This window comes from Salvelinus alpinus, chromosome 30 (assembly GCF_045679555.1).
Source record: "Salvelinus alpinus chromosome 30, SLU_Salpinus.1, whole genome shotgun sequence".
Taxonomy (NCBI): Eukaryota; Metazoa; Chordata; class Actinopteri; order Salmoniformes; family Salmonidae; genus Salvelinus; species Salvelinus alpinus.
In genome coordinates, this window is record NC_092115.1 from 13709779 (window position 1) to 13733558 (window position 23780).

At 43.2% G+C, this 23780-nt stretch overlaps 2 protein-coding genes across 2 annotated transcripts; one reads left to right on the forward strand and one right to left on the reverse strand.

Moving 5' to 3' along the window:
* Positions 1-353: 353 nt before the first annotated feature.
* On the reverse strand, positions 354-9829 carry LOC139559561 (uncharacterized protein C1orf21 homolog). Its single transcript, XM_071375660.1, has 6 exons — positions 9503-9829; positions 7773-7892; positions 5318-5400; positions 845-915; positions 665-725; positions 354-441 (listed from the first exon to the last, which is right to left on the reverse strand). The coding sequence occupies exons 2-6, from the start codon at positions 7879-7881 to the stop codon at positions 403-405; spliced, it is 363 nt and encodes a 120-aa protein (XP_071231761.1). The 5' UTR covers positions 7882-7892; positions 9503-9829; the 3' UTR covers positions 354-402.
* Positions 9830-9842: 13 nt separating this feature from the next.
* Positions 9843-22396, forward strand: LOC139559559 (vesicle-trafficking protein SEC22b-B-like). The gene is made up of 5 exons (XM_071375658.1): positions 9843-10090; positions 17458-17567; positions 19178-19338; positions 19833-19979; positions 22161-22396. Exons 1-5 carry the CDS (start codon positions 10016-10018, stop codon positions 22313-22315), a joined length of 648 nt encoding a protein of 215 aa, XP_071231759.1. The 5' UTR covers positions 9843-10015; the 3' UTR covers positions 22316-22396.
* Positions 22397-23780: the final 1384 nt, after the last annotated feature.

The following is a 23780-nucleotide window of genomic DNA, read 5'->3' on the forward strand; positions in this document are numbered from 1 at the left end:
CTCGACCTCCGTTGTCTTTTAATGGACCACAGTCACAGAGCCGAGCGGCTGCTGTACTTATTGTCCATGGTTACCATGGCGACAGACTTGGAGAGCCGTTCAGTATAATTGTCCTGGTGCTGAAAGTAGTCCTGGCCATGTCTGGCCATGTCTTGTAACATTGCTCCTTTGGGGGTAAAACATTGTCGCATTGGACTCGTAGATCTGTTACGGGGAGCCAGGGTTGTAGATATAGACACAGGGCCGGGCAAAGGTGCTTGGTTTGGGTCAATGTGTCTCCCCCTCCATCTTCGAAATGGTCTAAAGGGAAGAGGGCCGTTGGGTAAGGGTTATGTGGTACAGGCCTGTCCATGCCATTGGACAAATCCTTCCTCTCAGGGGAGCAGATGGTGGACCTCAGTGCTATGTCATATCCTCTTCCTCTGAGCAGTAGTCCTGCCCCTGAAAAAGCAAAACAGAAGAGAGTAGAATGAAGTCCTCCCCAGACACTGATCTAACCACCCCCACACACACACACTGTTTGGTCGTCTTGCCTACCCCTATGAGGTCACTGCTAAAATCCCAGATCTGTTTGGTCGTCTTGCTGACCCCTATGAGGTCATTGCTAAAATCACAGATCTGTTTGGTCGTCTTGCCGACCCCTATGAGGTCATTGAACTCTCACCTTTTCTATCTTCTCATCCAGCATCCTGAAGAACTCTTGCTGGCTCTCTGAAGAATGGATCCTGTGGAGAAAGACACAAGACAGTTCCAATTCAACACTGTTAGTTCAGGGATGGAAAGGGAGAGGGAAAACCCTGCATTGTGTGACAGAATGACAACATAAATAGTTGGTTGAGCTCACTGTGTCTTCCCATTGCCATTTGATCCTGTGTCGTCTGTTTGTTGGACCGTGGTGAGCAGGGCAGTATTCTCCTGAAACACACACAGGGCTATCACTGATATTGCTGCTCCTTAAATATTTGTTACTTTTATTTCTTAATTTTCTCTTTAAACTGCATTATTGGTTTAGGGCTTGTAAGTAAGCATTTGACTGTAAGGTCAAATAGCTGTTGTATTCGGAGCATGTGAAAAATACAAATTTGATTGGATTTTAATAGATGAGTTCTGGCCAATATATTAAGTATCCACATTTTGTAATGGAACACATCTCCTTAGAACGTACCCCGCCCTTTATATTTTTTAGCAATGACCTCATAGGGGTTGGCAAGACGACCAAACAGATCTGGGATTTTAGCAATGACCTCATAGGGGTCGGCAAGATGACCAGCATTTTTCTACGGCTGGCCATGCATCCACCTGGCTATCCCTACCCCGGCCAACAGCTCTGCACCCCACACAGCAACTTGCCCAAGCCCCCCCCCACTTCTCCTTCACCCAAATCCAGATCGCTGGTGTTCTGAAAGAGCTGCAAATCTGGACCCCTACAAATCAGCAGGGCTAGACAATCTGGACCCTCTCTTTCTAAAATGATCCACCGCAATTGTTGCAACCCTTATTACTAGCCTGTTCAACCTCTCTTTCGTATCGTCTAAGATCCCTAAAGATTCGAAAGCTGCCGTGGTCATCCCCCTCTTCAAAGGGGGAGACACTCTAGACCCAAACTGTTACAGACCTATATCTATCCTACATTGCCTTTATAAAGTCTTCGAAAGCCAAGTTAAGAAACAGATTACCGACCATTTCGAATCCCACCGTACCTTCTCCGCTATGCAATCTGGTTTCCGAGCTGGTCATGGGTGCACCTCAGCCGCGTTCAAGGTCCTGAACAATATCATAACCGCCATCGATAAAAGACAGTACTGTGCAGCCGTCTTCATTGACCTGGCCAAGGCTTTCGACTCTGTCAATCACTGCATCCTTATCGGCAGACTCAACAGCCTTGGTTTCTCAAATGACGGCCTCGCCTGGTTCACCAACTACTTCTCAGATAGAGTTCAGTGTGTCAAATCGGAGTGCCTGTTGTCCGGACCTCTGGCAGTCTCTATGGGGGTGCCACAGGGTTCAGTTCTTGGGCCGACTCTTTTCTCCGTATATATCAATGATGTCGCTCTTGCTGCTGGTGATTTTCTGATCCACCTCTACGCAGACGACACCATTCTGTAAACTTCTGGCCCTTCTTTGGACACTGTGTTAACTAACCTCCAGACCAGCTTCAATGCCATACAAGTCTCCTTCCATGGCCTCCAACTGCTCTTAAATGCGAGTAAAACTAAATGCATGCTCTTCAACCGATCGCCGCCCACACCTGCCCGCCTGTCCAGCATCACTACACTGGACGGTTCTGACTTAGAACATGTGGACAACTACTAATACCTAGGTGTCTGGTTAGACTGTAAACTCTCCTTCCAGACTCACATTAAGCATCTCCAATCCAAAATTAAATCTAGAGTCTTCACTTATGCTGCCAAACATACCCTCGTAAAACTGACTATCCTACCGATCCTCGACTTCGGCGATGTCATTTACAAAATAGCCTCCAACACTCTACTCAGCAAATTGGATGTAGTCTATCACAGTGCCATCCGTTATGTCACCAAAGCCCCATATCCTATCCAACACTGCGACCTGTATGCTCTCATTGGTTGGCCCTCGCTTCATATTCGTCACCAAACCCACTGGCTCCGGGTCATCTATAAGTCTTTGCTAGGTAAAGCCCCGCCTTATCTCAGCTCACTGGTCACCATAGCAGCACCCACCCATAGCACGCGCTCCAGCAGGTATATTTCACTGGTCACCCCCAAAGCCAATTCCTCCTTCGGCCGCCTTTCCTTACAGTTCTCTGCTGCCAATGACTGGAACGAATTGCAAAAATCACTGAAGCTGGAGACTCATATCTCCCTCACTAGCTTTAAGCACCAGCTGTCAGAGCAGCTCACAGATAACTGCACCTGTACATAGCTCATCTGTAAATAGCCCATCCAACTACCTCATCCCCATACTGTTATTTATTTTATTAATTTTGCTCCTTTGCACCCCAGTATCTCTACTTGCACACTCATCTTCTGCAAATCTACCACTCCAGTGTTTAATTGCTATATTGTACTTATTTCGCCACTATGGCCTATTTATTGCCTTACCTCCCTTGTCCTACATCATTTGCACACATTGTATATAGACTTTTTCTATTGTATTATTGACTGTATGTTTGTTTATTCCGAGTGTAACTCTGTGTTGTTGTTTGTGTTGCACTGCTTTGCTTATCTTGGCCATGTCGCAGTTGTGAATGAGAACATGTTCTCAACTAGCCTACCTGGTAAATTAAAGGTGAAATAAAAATGTAAAAAAACATACACTAAGTTGACTGTCTTTAAACTGCTTGGAAAATTCCAGAAAATGATGTCATGTCTTTAGAAGCTTTTGATAGGATAATTGACATAATTTGAGTCAATTGGAGGTGTACCTGTGGATGTATTTCAAGGCCTACCTTCAAACTCAATGCCTCTGCTTGACATCATTGGAAAATCAAAAGAAATCAGCCAAGACATCAGAAAAAAAATTGTAGACCTCCACAAGTCTGATTCATCCCTGGGAGCAATTTCCAAACGCCTGAAGGTACCACGTTCATCTGTACAATCAATAGTACGCAATTATAAACACCATGGGACCACGCAGCTGTCATACTGCTCAGGAAGGAGACGCGTTCTGTCTCCTTGAGATGAACGTACTTTGGTGCGAGAAGTGCAAATCAATCCCAGAACAACAGCAAAGGACCTCGTGAAGATGCTGGAGGAAACAGGTACAAAAGTATCTATATCCACAGTAAAACGAGTCCTATATCGACATAACCTGAAAGGCCGCTCAGCAAGGAAGAAGCCACTGCTCCAAAACCGCCATAAAAAAGCCAGACTACGGTTTGCAACTGCACATGGGGACAAAGATCGTACTTTTTGGATTAATGTCCTCTGGTCTGATGAAACAAAAATAGAACTGTTTAGCCATAATGACCATCGTTATGTTTGGAGGAAAAAGGGGGAGGCTTGCAAGCACTGGGGTGGCAGCATCATGTTGTGGGGGTGCTTTGCTGCAGGAGGGACTGGTGCACTTCACAAAATAGATAGCATCATGAAGTAAAATTCTGTGGATATATTGAAGCAACATGTCAAGACATCAGTCAGGAAGTTAAAGCTTGGTTGCAAATGGGTCTTCCAAATGGACATTGAGCCCAAGCATACTTCCAAAGTTGTGGCAAAATGGCTTAAGGACAACAAAGTCAAGGTATTGGAGTGGCCATCACAAAGCCCTGACCTCAATTATATAGAAAATTTGTGGGCAGAACTGAAAAAGTGCATGCGAGCAAGGAGGCCTACAAACCTGACTCAGTTACACCAGCTCTGTCAGGAGGAATGGGCCACAATTTACCCAACTTATTGTGGGAAGCTTGTGGAAGGCTACCCAAAACGTTTTACCCAAGTTAAACAATTTAAAGGCAATGCTACCAAATACTAATTGAGTGTATGTAAACTTCTGACCCACTGGGAATGTGATGAAAGAAATAAAAGCTGAAATAAATCATTCTTTCTACTATTATTCTGACAATTCACATTCTTAAAATAAAGTGGTGATCCTAACTGACCTAAGACAGGGAATTTTTACTAGGATTAAATGTCAGGAATTGTGAAAAACTGAGGTTAAATGTATTTGGCTAAGGTGTATGTAAACTTCTGACTTCAACTGTATATTTCACTGGTCATCCACAAAGCCAACTCCTCCTTTGGCTGCCTTTCCTTCCAGTTCTTTGCTGCCAATGACTGGAACGAATTACAAAAATCACTGAAGCTGGAGACTTATATCTCCCTCACTAACTTTAAGCATCAGCTGTCAGAGCATCTTACTGATCATTGCACCTGTACACAGCCCATCTGTAAATAGCCCACCCAACTACCACGTCCCCATATTGTTATTTATTTTTTTGCTCCTTTGCACCCCAGTATCTCTACTTGCACATCATCTTCTGCAGATCTATCACTCCACTGTTCATGCTAAATTGTAGTTATTTCGCCACTATGGCCTATTTATTGTCTTAATGCCGTAATCTTACTACATTTGAACACACTGAATATAGATTTTTCTATTGACTGTATGTTTGTTTATCCCATGTGTAACTCTTTTGTTTGTGTCGCAGTGCTTTGCTTTATCTTGGCCAGGTCGCAGTTGTAAATGAGAACTTGTTCTCAACTGGCCTACCTGGTTAAATACATTTAAAAAATAGGACATTCTTTTTTAAACGATTTGAAAAAGTGTGTGTCAAACTGTATGAAAAATAAATCTATTGATCTATAAATCTAATGAGTAACTTAACATCAGTCTTTCTCACCGTGCTGTCCTGGTCGCAGTTGTTTAGTCTGTCCTCTTCTCTATTTATATACTTCACACTTGCCACGCCTTTCTTGTACTCATCTGTAAGAAGGAGCGGGCGTATGAGGGATTTGGGTTAAAAAAAAACATGCAAGAGTGCATTTATATTTTTTGCCATTGTTAACACTACCAGCAACATCAACTTATTTTTGCTTGTGACAATACATTTTTATTTGATATCTGCATGCTTCAGATTAGAGGATGACTGATTAGAGCATATATTCATGACAGTCCCCATCAATTATATTGATCAGGAATCGACTGTTCATCCAGATAAGAGGAGAGGAGGAGCTGCAGTAATCAGCAGAACAATCAGTGGCATCCAGGTCAATACTTGACTAAAATAATGACATGCTCAAATTAACTGTTCAAAGAAGATCCTCTTTTCAAAATGGTTGGAAAGCCCCCCCCCCTCTCTTATATACACACACACACACACACACACACACACACACACACACACACACACACACACACACACACACACACACACACACACACTAAGCAGAGAGATTAGAGGAAAGGGAAACAGATGCATGATGCACAGCCAATGACCTAATAAAGAGAGAATGACCTGACAACAGACATGCAGCCATAAACAAGCCTCATCAGAACATAATGTCATAACAGTAGTACAAGGTCTTCTTGTTCCTCATTTTACAGGTCAATAGGAACAAGATAAAATGATTGGTATTAATGGAAAATATGGGACCCATATTAGGAACCAAGGATTGGAACCAAGATTATTTTTCTGAACAGAACCACAAAAAAATGTGGTCCTTTCCACTGTTCCAAACGGCAAGATAAAGTTCTGAACCGGTTCGAACCCCCAAAAAGTGCAGGTTTATATTGTTCCTTTCTGTTCCTTTTTTAACCTGTGAAATCAAGTTAAAAAAAACAACATTTAGCTCATTAAGCTGCTGCTACTCAGTTTATCTTATATCCTGATGCCTAGTCACCTTACCCCTATACATATCTACCTCCATCACTCCAGTATCCCTGCACATTCTAAATATGGTATTGGAACCGACCCTGTTTATAATATGCATATTTACTTATTGTGTTCTTCATATTTCTTCTTTTTTTTCTTCTTTTTTTTCTAGCATTACATTGTTATTGATTATTGCATTGTTGGGTTTTGAGTTTGCAAGAAAGGCATTTCACTGTACTTCTGAATGTGACATTAAAACTTTAAACTAAATTACTTCACCAATCAGTGCGAATTGAGCAGGCAAGCTAGTTGTTTACATGCGTGATGGACAGTGTAGCCTTATGGCACAAGATGCGACTGAAATTTTGCGGGTGAGGAGAGAGCGAGAGAGGGTTGAGCATCTTGTTATGGCATGCATTATCTCTGAATTAGGTTCGTAGAATTATACCTAGGGGGCTTCTATGGAGGAACTTTGAATGTCCTTTGAGCTAGCTAGCTAAACACGTCTTACCTTTTTGTAGTTAATAAATCCAGCGTGAAACGTGATAACTAGGCCTATAGTATCCTTAAATAGCATTGAAAAGGTTAATCCATTCTTCTCTAGCTAATAAAGAATCTCTTTCCCTGTCTTCTGAATCACGTTTGTAACGTCAGTACAGTAGCCTATGGTAACGTCAGTGCAGTAGCCTATGGTAACGTCAGTGCAGTAGCCTATGGTAACGTCAGTACAGTAGCCTATTGTAACGTCAGTGTGGTAACGTCAGTACAGCCTATGATAACGTCAGTACAGTAGCCTATGCTTCAGAGGGTGGATGGGCAGGTAGCCTAAACATGCACACACATTGGCAAAGATTTTCAGCTGGCAGGCAGGGAGGCAAACACACAGAGTAAGGGCTTTGCATAAGCGCTTTGTTGCGTTTTTTTGTGGGACTAGAAAAAAATGCCTGGAATGTAAAATAACGTTACTAACCGGTTCCCAAGCTTTTAAAATAACCAGAACAGTATGGATCGGTTCTGTTCCTTGAAAATGTTAATTATTTTCCGGTTTTCTGTTCTGTTCCCAGAACCGGTTCCAAACCCTGTAAGGAACTCCTCCTGGTCTGAATAATTTACTGAAACTGCTGTTTCATTGTAACCAAAGTTAACCCTATTGGGACTGTGTGAATAGCGGTTTTTCATTTGACCCACTAATGGTTAGGTTATGATTGGGGGAGAGGAAGCTGATCCTAGATCTGTACCAAGGGGAAACTTCACCTCAGGATGGTAAAGCACGTTGGCACAGTGTGCTGTCTGTAAATCAGGGGTTTATTCAGTGAGGCGAAATGTTCCTAACATTGCAGACAGAATTGTAACAAATGAAACTAACATACAATTCCATATTCTACTGAGACACACACATTTTTGTTTTACAGCATGTTCCGATATGAATGGATGGTCTGAGTCTCCTGAACGCAACCCAGGTGAATGTGTTTCCAGCACTGACCAGAAAGAACATCCCCATTGCTGTAGGCTTTACTGCGGCCCTCCTCACCACTGGGCACGGCCAACACCTGCTTGGCCGAGGTGCAGCCCATCTCCTCACCCACACACATCACAGGCTGACCTAGAGGAAGGGAGGGAGGTAAAAGGAGACAAAGATATTAATAATTAATTTATTGGACTTACATAGCGCTTTTCTAGACACCCAAAGTGCTTTACCTACTGTAGCAAGGAGGAAGCTCACCTCATCCACCACTAATGTGTAGCACCAACTTGGGTGATGGACGGCAACCAATTTGCGCCAGGACGCTCATCAAACATCAGCTATCAGTTGGAGAGGTGATGAGTGATATATGCCCTTTAGAAACGAGGTGGTACGAACTATCTTAATTTATCCACCATCTTTGACAGCACCCTACGCAGGGCTATGTCCCCATCACTGCCCTGGGACATTGGGATTTGATCTTAAGACCAGAGGGAAGACTTTCCCCCTACTGGCCCTCTAACACCACTTCAGCAACATCTGGTCTCCCATCCAGGGACTGACCAGGACCGACCCTGCTTAGCTTTATAGGCAAACAATGAGGTGTAATGGGTTCGCACTCAAAAATATGTCTCAAAAAGATTACTTCATTATTAAATGTTTTTTTACTGTGTCAGGGATAGTGTACACAGACGTTTCGGCTTTACAGCCTTCTTCAGTGTGTAGGACAGAGGCAAGCCAGAAGTGGGATGCAGACCAGGGTGGTATGCTGCTGGAAGCGGAGGAGTGGGGGTGAAGAGTAGGGGAGGAGTGGTGGTGAAGGATATACATTCCAGATAGAAGTGGCCCATAACCACAGATCTGAACTTAACCTTCAGGAGGATGGGAAAATATCTGACCTTGTGTCAGTGACTAGTCAATTAACTTGCCTATTAGCAGGCCACCCAAATGAACATTCCACCATGATTAAGTAATCATGAATATCCAATAATATCCCACTGGCCAAGGCCACTAAGTCTACATGAAGGGGCCTTGCTTTTTAATTGTCCAATCACAACACACGGTTTAGCGATGCGCAGTCGTAAACTCCAATCACAACTGCTGCACCTCACACCATGGGCCATTCAAAGGCGTTCGCGATGCCAATGGTGCCAACGCGCGGGGTAATCTCCTGCGAGACGGATTGGGCGACCAGCAAATGGAGGGACGTGACAATTAGCAATATGCGTTCGTGACCCAATCAAGTTACCAGCGATGTCTTGTACGAATGGTAGACGAGAGAGTATATAAATAATGGCTGGTTGTGTGTGCTATTGAGGCATGTTTGTTGATGGTCAAGAGCAGGGATACATTTTTTATAACATGAGCCCTCAAATGGAGACGTATTGTTTGTACTGCAAACATGCAATAGGCTATATGGTCATGTATGCCATCATCAGGCTATTTCAATGCACCGAGGATGCGATCAATTGAGCTTTATTTATAGGCAGGCTATAGCAACTATTATTATTTTATTTCATAAGCAAGAGCTGGAAAAACGGGACCAGAATTGAATTTAAATGAAAAACTGAAGAAAGCTGAATATCAGCTTTTGAGTATAATAACAAAAGAAAATCCAATAAGAACACGGTTCCATTGCACAAAGATTCCCTATACAAAGAGCCAGCAAACCTTAACACAAACAAAACGACTGGACAAGACAAAATACAAATATACAATGTTATCGCAAGGACAAACATTAGTAAATTTACCATTTTTTACAGGATCTGTTCATGGTTCTCTGCCTGTATTGGTTCTTAGGCGTTCGACCAGCTTCAAAGGACAGGCACCGGCATCAGGGACATCTGCATCTCTAAATACACCATCAGACATAAGCAATCGAGGTGCTATCCGTCTGGCTCACTGTCTGGTCCGGTCTGGATAATCGAACTTCATGAGACAAAAATATAAACAAAATTACATTACAACATATTGTCGTTTTTATTGCAACAAATTCAGTTGCGTTTGTTATTGTATAACTGACAAACGATACAGTTATGGCTATTTGTAAGAAAGTTGCAAAAAAAAGGATTTGCAGTCGGACCCAATTCCAGGGCGCAACAACATGGACTTCCGGCCAGCTCACACATCGAGCTTCCCTCCAGCGCGTCAGATTTGACAGCAGAAGCTACGCAGCCAAGTTTATAGGAAGTTTCAAGTTTCGGCACAGCCAGTAAACACCTACAACTCAATCTGTAGTGTGAATTTGAGAGATTTCGGTCAATATGGTTTTGCTGACAATGATCGCTCGGGTAGCAGATGGACTGCCACTTGCTGCATCGATGCAAGAAGACGAGCAGGTTTGAATGAATAAAATGTGTTTCCTAGCTAACGTTAGCCCTCGATCACGACTCGGTGTCATTACATTGCACATAAGTCATTTGACGAAGGCGTCTTCTGTATGTGGGTGTTGTGTCAATCTGAACATTTACACACATCGCTTACGGTACAGTTTTTGGAAACTTAAGGACCTTGTCTTTCAAATCAGCTAGAAATAATATATTTTTTTATTTTTTATTTGATACACACCTTGAAATGGTTAGTGTTCCCACATGGCCATATCTCCATGGTACAGCGCAAGTTTACGGAAAACACTGAAGACAAGAGGCAACCACCTGTGTTAATTAAAGTTAGCTAGCTATCTAGAAAATCGAATTTTATTTGTCACATGCGCCGAATACAACGGGTGTAGAAATGCTTACTTACAAGCCCTTAACAAACAATGCAGTTTAAAGAAAAACGAGTGTTAAGTAAAAAATAAGTAAGTTAAAAATAACAAATAATTAAAGAGCAGCAGTAAAATAACAGTAGCGAGGCTATATACAGGGGGTACCGGTAAAGAGTCGATATGCGGGGGCACGGGTTATTTGAGGTAATATGTACATGTAGGTAGAGTTAAAGTGACTATGCATAGATAACAAACAGAGTAGCAGCAGCAGCGTAAAAGGGGAGCAATGCAAATAGTCTGGGTAGCCATTTGATTAGCTGTTCAGGAGTCTTACGGCTTGGGGGTAGAAGCTGTTAAGAAGCCGTTTGGACCTAGACTTGGTGCTTCGGTACCGCTTGCCGTGCGGTAGCAGAGAGAACAGTCTATGATTAGGGTGGCTGGAGTCTTTTTAGTGCCCTCCTCTGACACTGCCTAGTATAGAGCTCCTGGATGGCAGGAAGCTTGGCCCCAGTGATGTGCTGGGCCGTAAGCACTACCCTCTGTAGTGCCTTGCGGTCGGAGGACAAGCAGTTGCCATGCCAGGCAGTGATGCAACCAGTCAGAATGCTCTCGATGATGCAGCTGTAGAACTATTTAAGGATCTGAGGACCCATACCAAATCTTTTCAGTCTCCCGAGGGGGAATAGGCTTTGCATGCCCTCTTCATGACTGTCTTGGTGTGTTTGGACCATGACAGTTTCTTGGTGATGTGGACACCAAGGAACTTGAAGCTCTCAACCTGCTCCACTACAGCCCCGTTCGTTGATGAAAATGGGTGCGTGCTCGGTCCTCTTTTTGCTGTAGTCCACAATCATCTCCTTTGTCTTGTTCATGTTGAGGGAGAGGTTATTGTCCTGGCACCACACGGCGAGGTCTCTGACCTCCCTATAGGCTGTCTCATCTTTGTCGGTGATCAGGCCTACCACTGTTGGGTCGTTGGCAAACTTAATGATGGTGTTGGAGTCGTGCCTGGCCATGCAGTCATGCGTGAACAGGAAGTGCAGGAGGGGAGTGAGCCCGCACCCCTGAGGGGCCCCCGTGTTGTGGATCAGCGTGGCGGATGTGTTGTTACCTATCCTTACCACCTGGGGGCGGCCCGTCGGGAAGTCCATGATCCAGTTGCAGTATGGCGGTATGCACATTGGAGTGGGTCTAGGGTTTCTGGAATAATGGTGTTGATGTGAGCCATGTCCAGCCTTTCCAAGCACTTCATGGCTACAGATGTGAGTGCTATGGGTCGGTAGTCATTTAGGCAGGTTACCTTAGTCCCTGTGCCCAGGAACACTATGGTGGTGTGCTTGAAACATGTTGGTATTGACTCAGTCACTGACAGTTTGAAAATATAAGTGAAGACACTTGCCAGTTGGTCAGTGCATGCTCGGTGTACAAGTCATGGTAATCCGTCTGGCCCTGCGGCCTTGTGAATGTTGACCTGTTTAAAGGTCTTAAGCACATCGGCTACGGAGAGCGCGATCACACTGTCGTCTGGAACAGCTGATGGTCTCATGCATGCTTCAGTGTTGCTTGCCTCGAAGTGAGCATTGAAGTAATTTAGCTCGTCTGGTAGGTTTGTGTCACTTGGCAATGTGCTTCCCTTTGTAGTCTGTAATAGTTTGCAAGCCCTGCCACATCCGACGAGTGCTAGAGCCGGTGTAGTACGATTCAATCTTAGTCCTGTATTGACGCTTTGCCTGTTTTATGGTTGTTCGGAGGGCAGCTCCTTGAAAGTGACAGCTCTACCCTTTAGCTCAGTGCAGATGTTGCCTGTAATCCATGGCTTCTGGTTGGGGTACGTACAGTCACTGTGAGGACGACGTCATCAATGCACTTATTGATGAAGTCAGTGACTGATGTGGTGTACTCCTCACTGCCATCGGAAGAATTCAGGAACATATTCCAGTCTGTGCAAGCAAAACAGTCCTGTAGCTTAGCATCTGTGTCATCTGACCACTTCTTTATTGACCGAGTTACTGGTGCTTCCTGCTTTAGTTTTTGCTTGTAAGCAGGAATCAGGAGGATAGAATCATGGTCAGATTGTCCAAGTGGAGGGCGATGGAGTGCTTTGTACGCGTCTCTGTGTGTGGAGTAAAGGTGGTCTAGAGTTTTTTTCTTTCTTTCTCTTGTTGCCCACATAACATGCTGGTAGAAATGAGATAAAACGGATTTAAGTTTCCTGCATTAAAGTCCCCGGCCGCTAGGAGCGCTGCCTCTGGATGAGCCTTTTCCTGTTTGCTTATGGCCGTATACAGCTCATTGGTTGCTGTCTTAGTTCCAGCATTTGTTTGTGGTGGTAAATAGACTATGAAGTAGCTATGAAGAAAATAGATAAACTCTCTTGGTAAATAGTGTGGTCTACAGCTTGTCATGAGATACTCTACCTCAGCCAAGCAAAACCTTGAGACTTCCTTACTATTAGATTTTGTGCACCAGCTGTTGTTTACAAATATACACAGACTGCCACCCCTTGTATTACCGACGACGGCTGTTCTATCTTGCCGATGCAGCGTAAACCCCGCCAGCTGTATGTTATTAATGTCGTCGTTCAGACACGACTCGTGAAACATAAGATATTGGTAGGATATTTGTGATTGTAGTTAATCTATTTTGTTATCCAGTGATTATACGTTGGCTAATAGGACTGATGGTAGAGGCAGATTACCCACTCGCCGTCGGATCCTTACAAGGCACCCCGACCTACGTCCCCGATTTCTCCGTCGCTTTCTAATGTGAATCACAGGGATTTGGTTCTTCTCGGGTGTCTGAAGTAAATCCTTTGCCTCTGATATCCTGATATCTTGAAGCTCTTTTCGGTCATAAGAGACAGTGTCAGAAACATTATGTACAAAATAAGTTACAAATACACACAATAGCACAATTGGTTAGGAGACCGTAAAATGGCAGCCATCTCCGGCGCCATTATTTATTATGCTCAGAACACCTGTGTGTAAGTGTGACTCAGGAAGTGGAAGCTGTATGGATTAGAGGTTGACCGATTATGATTTTTCAACACCGATTTATTGGAGGACCAAAAAAGCCGATACCGATTAATCGGCCAATTTCTATATATATTTGTAATAATGACAATTTCAACGATACCGAATGAACAATGAACCCTTTTATTTTAACTTAATATAATACATAAATAAAATATATTTAGTCTCAAATGAATAATGAAACATGTTCAATTTGGGTTAAATAATGCGAAAAGAAAGTAAAAATGCAATATATGCCTTGTAAAAAAGCTAGCGTTTAAATTTCTTGCTCAGAACATGAGAACATGTGAAAGCTGGTGGTTCAATATTCCCAGTTAAGATGTTTTAGGTTGTAGTTATTAAAGGAATTATGACGCGTCGACTATTTCTCTGTATACCATTTGTATTTCATATACCTTTGACTATTGGATGGTCTTACACTATAGTATTGCCAGCCTAATCTCAAGAGTTGATAGGCTTGAAGTCATAAACAGCGCTGTGCTTCAAGCATTGCTAAGAGCTGCTTCCAAATGCAGTAAAGTGCTGTTTGAATGAATGCTTACGATCCTGCTGCTGCCTACCACCGCTCAGTCATACTGCTCTATCAAATTAATTATAATAAACACACAAAAATACGAGCCTTTGCTCATTAATATGGTCCAATCCGGAAACTATAATTTCGAAAACAAAACGTTTACTCTTTCAGTGAAATACGGAACCATTCCGTATTTTGTTGAACAGGTGGCAAGCCTAAGTCTAAATATTGCTGTTACATTGCACAACCTTCAATATTATGTACAATTCTGGCAAATTTATTACGGTCTTTGTTAGGAAGAAACAGTTTGCAACGATCCAGGCGACCCAAACTGTTGCATATACCCTGACTCTGCTTGCACTGAACGCAAGATAAATGACAATTTTCCTAGTTAATATTGCCTGCTAACTAAATATGCAGGTTTAAAAAAATATATACTTCTGTGTATTGATTTTAAGAAAGGCATTGATGTTTATGGTTAGGTAAATTTGTGCAAAGAATGTGCTTTTTTCGCGAATGCGCTTTTGTCAAATCATCACACTTTTGGAAAAGTTGAAGTAGGCTGTGATTCGATGATAAATTAACAGGCACCGCATTGATTATATGCAACGCAGGACAAGCTAGTTAACCTAGTAACATCATCAACCATGTGTAGTTAACTAGTGATTATGTGAAGATTGATTGTTTTATAAGAAAAGTTTAATGCTAGCTAGCAACTTCCCTTGGCTCCTTGCAGCCACAAGGTCCTTTTGACGCTGCACTCACGTAACAGGTGGTCAGCCTGCCACACAGTTTTCTCGTGGATTGTAATGTAATCGGCCATAATCGGCGTCCAAAAAGGACAATTACTGATTGTTATGAAAACTTGAAATCGGCCCTAATTAATCGGCCATGCCGATTAATCGGTCGACCTCTAGTATGGATCTGTGCAAAACTGAGACAGTAAGTGTATTTTTTAATTTATTTGAAGGATTCTTTCTCGCTGTTGAAAGATAAGGGCCATATGTTTCGAAAGCCATATTGCAAGCAATGATTATTGACGTTTCTAAGCGTTAAATCACAGAGTTGGGATTGTAGTTAACCTGAACCAGTCTTCGGTGAAGCTTATGGCTGAGAACTCTAGGAAGAAGGCAGAATGATACCTGGAGTTTGAGAGCTACACTATACAGTGCATTAGGATAGTATTAATACCCTTCACTTTTTCCACATTTTGTTAAGTTACAGCCTTATTCTGAAATGGATCAAGTAATTTCCCCCCCCCCCCCCCCCATCAATCTACACACAATACCTCATAAAGACAAAGTAAAAACAGGTTATTAGACTTTTTTATTTATTAAAAAGAAAAAGCAGAAATACCTTATTTACATAAGTATACCCTCAGAGCAAAAACCAAGCCATGAGGTCGAAGGAATTGTCTGTAGAGCTCCGAGACAGGACTGTGTCGAGACACAGATCTGGGCAAGGGTACCAAAAAATGTCTGCAGCATTGAAGGTTCCCAAGAACACAGTGGCCTCCATCGTTCTTAAATGGGAGAATTTTGGAACCATCAAGACTCTTCCTAGACCTGGCCACCCGGCCAAACTGAGCAATTGGGGGAGAAGGGCCTTGGTCAGGGAAGTGAACGCAATCTCTGGAGAGACCTGAAAATAGCTGTGCAGCGACGCTCCCCATCCAACCTGACGGAGCTTGAGATGATCTGCAGAAAAGAATGGGAGGAATTAATTTTTCAAATGTATTTCTAAAGCTCTTTTTACATTAGCAAATGTCACAAAGTGCTATACAGAAACCCCAAACAGCAAACGATGTAGAAGCACGGTGGCTAGGAAAACTCCCTAGAAAGGCACGAACCTACGAAGAAACTCCCAAAATACATGTGCCTAGCTTGTAGCGTCATACCCAAGACGACTCGAGGCTGTAATTGCTGCCAAAGATGCGTCAACAAAGTACTGAGTAAAGGGTCTGAATACTTATGTAAATGTGATTTGAGTTTTTTTTATTTTTAATAAATTAGCAAAAAGTTCTAAAAGCTGTTTTTGCTTTGTAATTATGGGGTATTGTGTGTAGATTGATGGGGGGGACAATTTAATCAATTTTAGAATAAGGCTGTATCGTAACAAAAAGTGAAGGGGTCTGAACTTTCCCGAATGCACTGTATATACAAAAGTGGACACCCTTCTAAATGAGTGGATTTGGTTATTTCAGCCACACCCGTTGCTGATAGTTGTTTGAGCGCACAGCCATGCAATCTCCATAGTCAAACATTGACAGTAAAATGACCTTACTGAAGAGCTCCATGACTTTCAACGTGGCACCGTCACAGGATGCCACCTTTCCAACGAGTCAGTTAGTCAAATTTCTCCCCAGCTAGAGCAGCCCTGGTCAACTGTACGGGCTGTTATTGTGAAGTGGAAATGTCTAGGAGCAACAACGGTTCAGCAGCAACGTGGTAGGCCACACAAACTCAGAGAGCGGGACCGCCGAGTGTTGAAGCGTGTAAAAATCGTCTGTCCTCGGTTACAACACTCACTACCGAGTTCCAACCTGCCTCTGGAAGCAACGTTCGTCTGGAACTTCAGAAAATGGGTTTCCATTGCCGAGCAGCCGCACACAAGCCTAAGATCACCCTACGCAATGCCAAGCGTCGGCTGGAGTGGTGTAAAGCTCGCCACCATTGGACTCTGGAGCAGGGGGAAATGCGTTCTCTGGAGTGATGAATCAGCATCACCATCTGGCAGTGCGACAGAATGAATCTGGTTTTGAGAGATGCCAGGAGAACACTATCTGCCCCAGTAGATAGTGCCAACTGTAAAGTTTGGTGGTGGAGGAATAATGGTCTGGGGCTGTTTTTCATGGTTCGGGCTAGGCCCCTTAGTTCCAGTGAAGGGAAATCTTAATGCTACAGCATAAAATTACATTCCAGACAATTCTGTGCTGCACAACTTTGTGGCAACAGTTTGAGGCCTTTTCCTCTTTCAGCATGACAATGCCCCCATGCACAAAGCGAGGTCCATACAGAAATGGTTTGTTGATCGATGTGGAAGAACTTGACTGGCATAGCCCTGACCTCAACTCCATCTTACACCTTTGGGATGAATTTGAACGGTGACTGCGAGATAGGCCTAATCGCCCAACATCAGTGCCCAACCTCACTAATGCTCTTGTGGCTGAATGGCAGCAATGTTCCAACATCTAGTGGAAACCCTTCTCAGGAGGACGGTTATAGCCGCATACTTTTGGTCATGTAGCATACTTCCTAACTAACTTAACTAGCTAGCTAGTTAGAAGGCTAAATCATGGTTGTAAAGTTAGCAAGGCTAAGTTGTATCATATTCTGCTGAATACTACTAGCCAACATTTTATTTTTCCCATTTGCGTTCTATCAGATATAGTGTAGCTGTTTGTTATAACTGCAAACTTGTTATTTTATACCCCTTTATCTCGCCTATGTTTAGTCAGGAAGAGACTTGCAACACTACCAGAGCCAGGCTAAGCAGCTCTGCCGCAAACTCAATGCCCAGAGCCCCAACAGATGTACCCTGGAGGCTGGGGTCATGTCTTTCCAGTAAGTATTGTTATAAGTGGATTTTCTTAATATATTATATTTTTTATATATCTTTTATGTTTGTCTTAAATAATATCATAGTCACTACTGCATCCAGAGTGATATTGTTGGGGAAGGTTACTACACTGAACAAATATATCAACGCAACATGTAAAGTGTTGGTTTCATGAGCTGAATAAAAAATCCCAGAAAAGTTCCATACGCACAAAAAGCTTATTTCTGTCAAATTTTGTGCACAAATTTGTTTGCATCCCAGTTGGTGAGCATTTCTCCTTCGCCAAGATAATCCATCCACCTGACAGGTGGCATATCAAGAAGCTGATTAAACAGCATGATCATTACACAGGTGCACCTTTTGCTGGGGACAATAAAAGGCCACTTGAAAATGTACAGTTTTGTCACACAACACAATGCCACAGATGTTTTGAGGGCGTGCGCAATTAGCATGCTGACTGCAGGAATGTATACCAGAGCTGTTACCACATAATTTAATGATAATTTCTCTACCATAAACTGCCTCCAATGTCGTTTTGGAGAATTTGGCAGTATGTCCAACCAGCCTCAGAACCGCAAACCACACGTAACCACGCCAACCCAGGACCTCCACATCAGGCTTCTTCACGTGCGGGAGCGTCTGAGGGGGGTTGCTGAGGAGTATTTCTGTCTGTAATAAAGCCCTTTTGTGGGGAAAAACTAATTTTGATTGGCTGAGTCTGGCTCCCCAGTGGGTGGGCCTGACTGCCAAGTTGGTGGGCCTATGCCCTCCAAGGCCCACCCATGGCTGCACCCCTGCCCAGTCATGTGAAATCCATAGATTAGGGCCTAAAGAATTTGTCAATTTAGTGATTTTCTTAATATGAACTGTAACTCAGTAAAATCTTTGAAATTGTTGTTTATATTTTTGTTCAGTATAATAAGCTAATGAAGATGAATTTCTCTTTCACACACACAGCCAATAGGATTGTAGTTGGAAGGACTAGACACACACACACTCAACAGGCTCTCCTTGGCTGAACATGCAAAATTGTACCAAAAAGTTACTTATTAATTGAGTAACTATTGACTAACTGATAATAACCAGGCTGATGAGGCCTTAAGAACACATCCTTGTTTAAATTTGAATAACCAGCATACTGAAAACACTAACACTAAGTAACATGATTCATCTTCTATGCACAATTGTCATTTATATTTTGCATACAGCCTACCCACCATTCTATATTTACCAGTCAAGTAGCAGTCTTGTGTGATAATCAAAGGTGGAACTCTCTAGGACCTCCCCCTAAATCTCTGTTTATAATACTGTCATTATTATCTTTGTGTATTTCCTGGTATTAAGGAAGTTAAAGTGATGTTCAGATTGTGTCCTCACCGTTCATTTAGTATGCACCGCGGTGTGTCTGCTGTGTCATTCAGGGCCCAGAGTTTTTTGTGAGTAAACTAGGCAAGACTGGTTATGTGGACAGTGGTAACTCTGGAGACTATTACCCTTTTACGATAACTCCCTAGCCTGTCACTGGACGGATGCTGTGGGTCTATGTGGAAATCTCAATCAAGCTTCACGATAACTCTGTTACTTTCCACTAACATACTAATGTCTGTCTCCCCAGCTATGTATTAGAACATGGTGTATGCTACTTGGCCTTGTGCGAAGCTGTGTTTCCCAAGAAGCTGGTCTTTGGGTACCTGGAAGACCTCCAGACAGAATTCCATGAGCAGTATGGAAAGAAAGTCCCCACAGTCTCCAGGCCGTACTCTTTCATTGAGTTTGGTGAGAGGTTTTCTTTTTTCACTCATTATCGTCCCATTAAGACATCCCAGGCAAACAAAAAGCATTTGGGAAATGTCCTTTCCTTCATAATGCCTTTCCTTCATAACTCCTTTCCTTAATCCACACTGATGTAAAAAACCAACAACTAAATAAGTCTGGCAAAAGCAAATTCCCTGCTATATTGCTTTCCCCCATTCCATGTTTTTTGATTCAGTGCAGAGACAAGTAGACAACTATAGGATGCCACATTAGAGTAGGGTGTCAGGTAGCCTAGAGGTAAGAGCGTTGGGCCAGTAACCTGAAGGTCGCTGGTTTGAATCCCTTAGCCAACAAGGTGAAAAATCTGTTGGTGCCCTGAAGGAAGGCACTTTACCCTAATTGCTCCTGTAAGTCGCTCTGGATAAGAGGGTCTGCTAAATGACTTAATGTAATTGAGATGCACCATAAACCAACACTTAGTGTGTAATTGCGTCTCATACTTCCTCTGTCCTCAGACACGTACATCCAGAAAACAAAAAGAACCTACATTGACAGCAGGGCACGGAGGAACCTGGGCAGCATCAACACAGAACTGCAGGATGTCCAGCGGATCATGGTGGCAAACATTGAAGAGGTCCTGCAACGTGGAGAGGCCCTATCGGGTAATTTATAATAATTATACCTCACACAGTACACAGCCCTGGCATCAAACCCACCATACAGACATAAAATACACACAATTCATTTAAAAGGGATAGTTTAGCAGATGTTTTCATACATACAGTTGAAGTCAGAAGTTTACATAAACTTAGGTTGGAGTCATTAAAACTCGTTTTTCAACCACTCCAGAAATTTCTTGTTAACAAACTATAGTTTTGGCAAACTTCGTGCACACAAGTAATTTTTCCAACAATTGTTTACAGACAGATTATTTCACTCATAATTCACTGTGTCACAATTCCAGTGGGTCAGAAGTTTACATACACTAAGTTGACTGTGCCTTTAAACTGCTTGGAAAATTCCAGAAAATGATGTCAGGGCTTTAGAAGTTTCTGATAGGCTAATTGACATAATTTGAGTCAATTGGAGGTGTACCTGTGGATGTATTTCAAGGCCTACCTTCAAACTCAGCGCCTCTTTGCTTGACATCATGGGAAATCAAAAGAAATCAGCTAAGACCTCAGAAGAAAAATTGTAGACCTCCACAAGTCTGGTTCATCCTTGGGAGCAATTTCCAAACTCCTGAAGGTACCACGTTCATCTGTACAAACAATAGTACGCAAGTATAAACACCATGGGACCACGCAGCCGTCATACCGCTCAGGAAGGAGACGCGTTCTGTCTCCTAGAGATTAACGTGCTTTGGTGTGAAAAGTGCAAATCAATCCCAGAACAACAGCAAAGGACCTTGTGAAGATGCTGGAGGAAACAGTTACAAAAGTATCTATATCCACAGTAAAACGAGTCATATATCGACATAACCTGAAAGGCCGCTCAGCAAGAAAGAAGGCACTGCTCAAAAACCTCCATTAAAAAAGCCAGACTATGCTTTGCAACTGCACATGGGTACAAAGATCGTACTTTTTGGAGAAATTTCCTCTGGTCTGATGAAACAAAAATAGAACCGTTTGGCCATAATGACCATTTATGTTTGGAGGAAAAAGGGGGAGGCTTGCAAGCCGAAGAACACCATCCCAACCGTGAAGCATGGGGGTGGCAGCATCATGTTGTGGGGGTGCATTGCTGCAGGAGGGACTGGTGCACTTCACAAAACAGATGGCATCAAGAGGAAGGGAAATTATGTGGATATATTGAAGCAACATCTCAAGACATCAGTCAGGAAGTTAAAGCTTGGTCGCAAATGGGTCTTCCAAATGGACAATGACCCCAAGCATACTTCCAAAGTTGTGGCAAAATGGCTTAAGGACAACAAAGTCAAGGTATTGGAGTGGCCATCACAAAGCCCTGACCTCAATCCCATAGAAAATTTGTGGGCAGAGCTGAAAAAGTGTGTGTGAGCAAGGAGGCCTACAAACCTGACTCAGTTACACCAGCTCTGCCAGGAGGAATGGGCCAAAATACCCCCAACTTATTGTGGAAAGCTTGTGGAAGGCTACCTGAAACATGTGACCCACGTTAAACAATTTAAAGGCAATGCTACCAAATACTAATTGAGTGTATGTAAACTTCTGACCCACTGGGAATGTGATGAAAGAAATAAAAGCTGCAATAAATTATTCTCTCTACTATTATTCTGACATTTCACGTTCTTAAAATAAAGTGGTGATCCTAACTGACCTAAAACAGGTAATTTTTACTTGGATTAAATGTCAGGAATTGTGAAAAACTGAGTTTAAATGTATTTGGCTAAGGTGTATGTAAACTTCCGACTTCAACTGTATAGTTGTCTAACATGGAGCTGGGTCCATATTCAGTGACATCAGTTGTTGAATCGCAATATCTATTAAATGGCAACCATCACTTTCATACATCAGTTATCACCAGCACAATACCAGTTTCAACATGTGAAAAAGGCACATTTCTAAGTTTTGTAGAATACTTAGAACTTTTTTTTTATCTGATGACATCAAAGTTAAAACAGTGATTTTCCAAACACTGAGATTCACAGTTACATATACTCTCCCTTAGAAAATTGTTGCACATTTTGAAAATCCCCTTTTTTAAATTTATTTTTAAACTTTTAGTCGTATTTTGATGTCAGGAATTGCCCATCTTTCCTATTAATTTATGATTGAAGCCTGCATACATTCACGGTTAGATATAATGCAGCTATTGGTTACATTACGGTCCTAAATATTAATCAGACATTTTTTCCCCTCCAGCTCTCGACACCAAAGCCAGCAATCTGTCCAGCCTTTCAAAGAAGTACCGCAGCGATGCCAAATACCTCAACACCCGATCCACCTATGCTAAGATAGCAGCCGGGGCAGTCTTCTTCATTACACTTATCGTCTATGTGCGTTTCTGGTGGATCTGATGCGTAAGGACTGTGAAAGAGGAGATAGTCTGGGTTCCCTTTAACCAAATATTAAAACTGTCAATTGTAATATATTAAGCTGTGCTGTTAACAGAAACCATTAAGTTCCTACATGGGTGCCTTAGGGGGAGGCTGGGACCTTGTACATGGGTGCCTTAGGGGGAGGGTGGGACCTTGTACATGGGTGCCTTAGGGGGAGGGTGGGACCTTGTACATGGGTGCCTTAGGGGGAGGGTGGGACCTTGTACATGGGTGCCTTAGGGGGAGGGTGGGACCTTGTACATGGGTGCCTTAGGGGGAGGGTGGGACCTTGTACATGGGTGCCTTAGGGGGAGGGTGGGACCTTGTACATGGGTGCCTTAGGGGGAGGGTGGGACCTTGTACATGGGTGCCTTAGGGGGAGGGTGGGACCTTGTACATGGGTGCCTTAGGGGGAGGGTGGGACCTTGTACATGGGTGCCTTAGGGGGAGGGTGGGACCTTGTACATGGGTGCCTTAGGGGGAGGGTGGGACCTTGTGCATGGGTGCCTTAGGGGGAGGGTGGGACCTTGTGCATGGGTGCCTTAGGGGGAGGGTGGGACCTTGTGCATGGGTGCCTTAGGGGGAGGGTGGGACCTTGTGCATGGGTGCCTTAGGGGGAGGGTGGGACCTTGTGCATGGGTGCCTTAGGGGGAGGGTGGGACCTTGTGCATGGGTGCCTTAGGGGGAGGGTGGGACCTTGTGCATGGGTGCCTTAGGGGGAGGGTGGGACCTTGTGCATGGGTGCCTTAGGGGGAGGGTGGGACCTTGTGCATGGGTGCCTTAGGGGGAGGGTGGGACCTTGTGCATGGGTGCCTTAGGGGGAGGGTGGGACCTGTTCTGTGTAATGGATGGACTCATGTCTGTTTCAGTTGTGTGTCATGTCACATACCTGTATGGACACATACTGACCTGTGGTTGCAAATGTGAGCGAGGTGTAGCTTTCTGTGCATTCATAGTGTTTGTATAATCCCATTCGCTGGATTATAAAAGGGATTGAAAATGCGTTATCAATGTTTACATTACGAGGTGGGGGTTCTTTACCATGTCTTTGAAGGAAAATTCTATATGCAAATGGTCTTAAGTGTGAAACAACTTGTTACCGTGAGTTTATTGTTTACAAAACATACATAATTGTAAGTAATTATTTGTTGAAAGGTATATTTACTATCTTCTCAATGTTTATCAGATTAAAAAAATAAAAATTTGGAACACTACATGTTGAAATTAGAAATAATCCTCCAAAAACATTGTGGCACGGTTAAACGCACACACATGCTCATACTTGAAATGCACACATAAGCATGCAAGCCTCTTCAATGACCCAGTCGGTCAATAGGTCTGCGCCACAAGATTCTCCCTCTGGAAAACAAAAGGCACCAATGAGACGATCAGAATCCCCATTTGTACAACACTATTTACCATCATAGACTACTTCATCCAAACG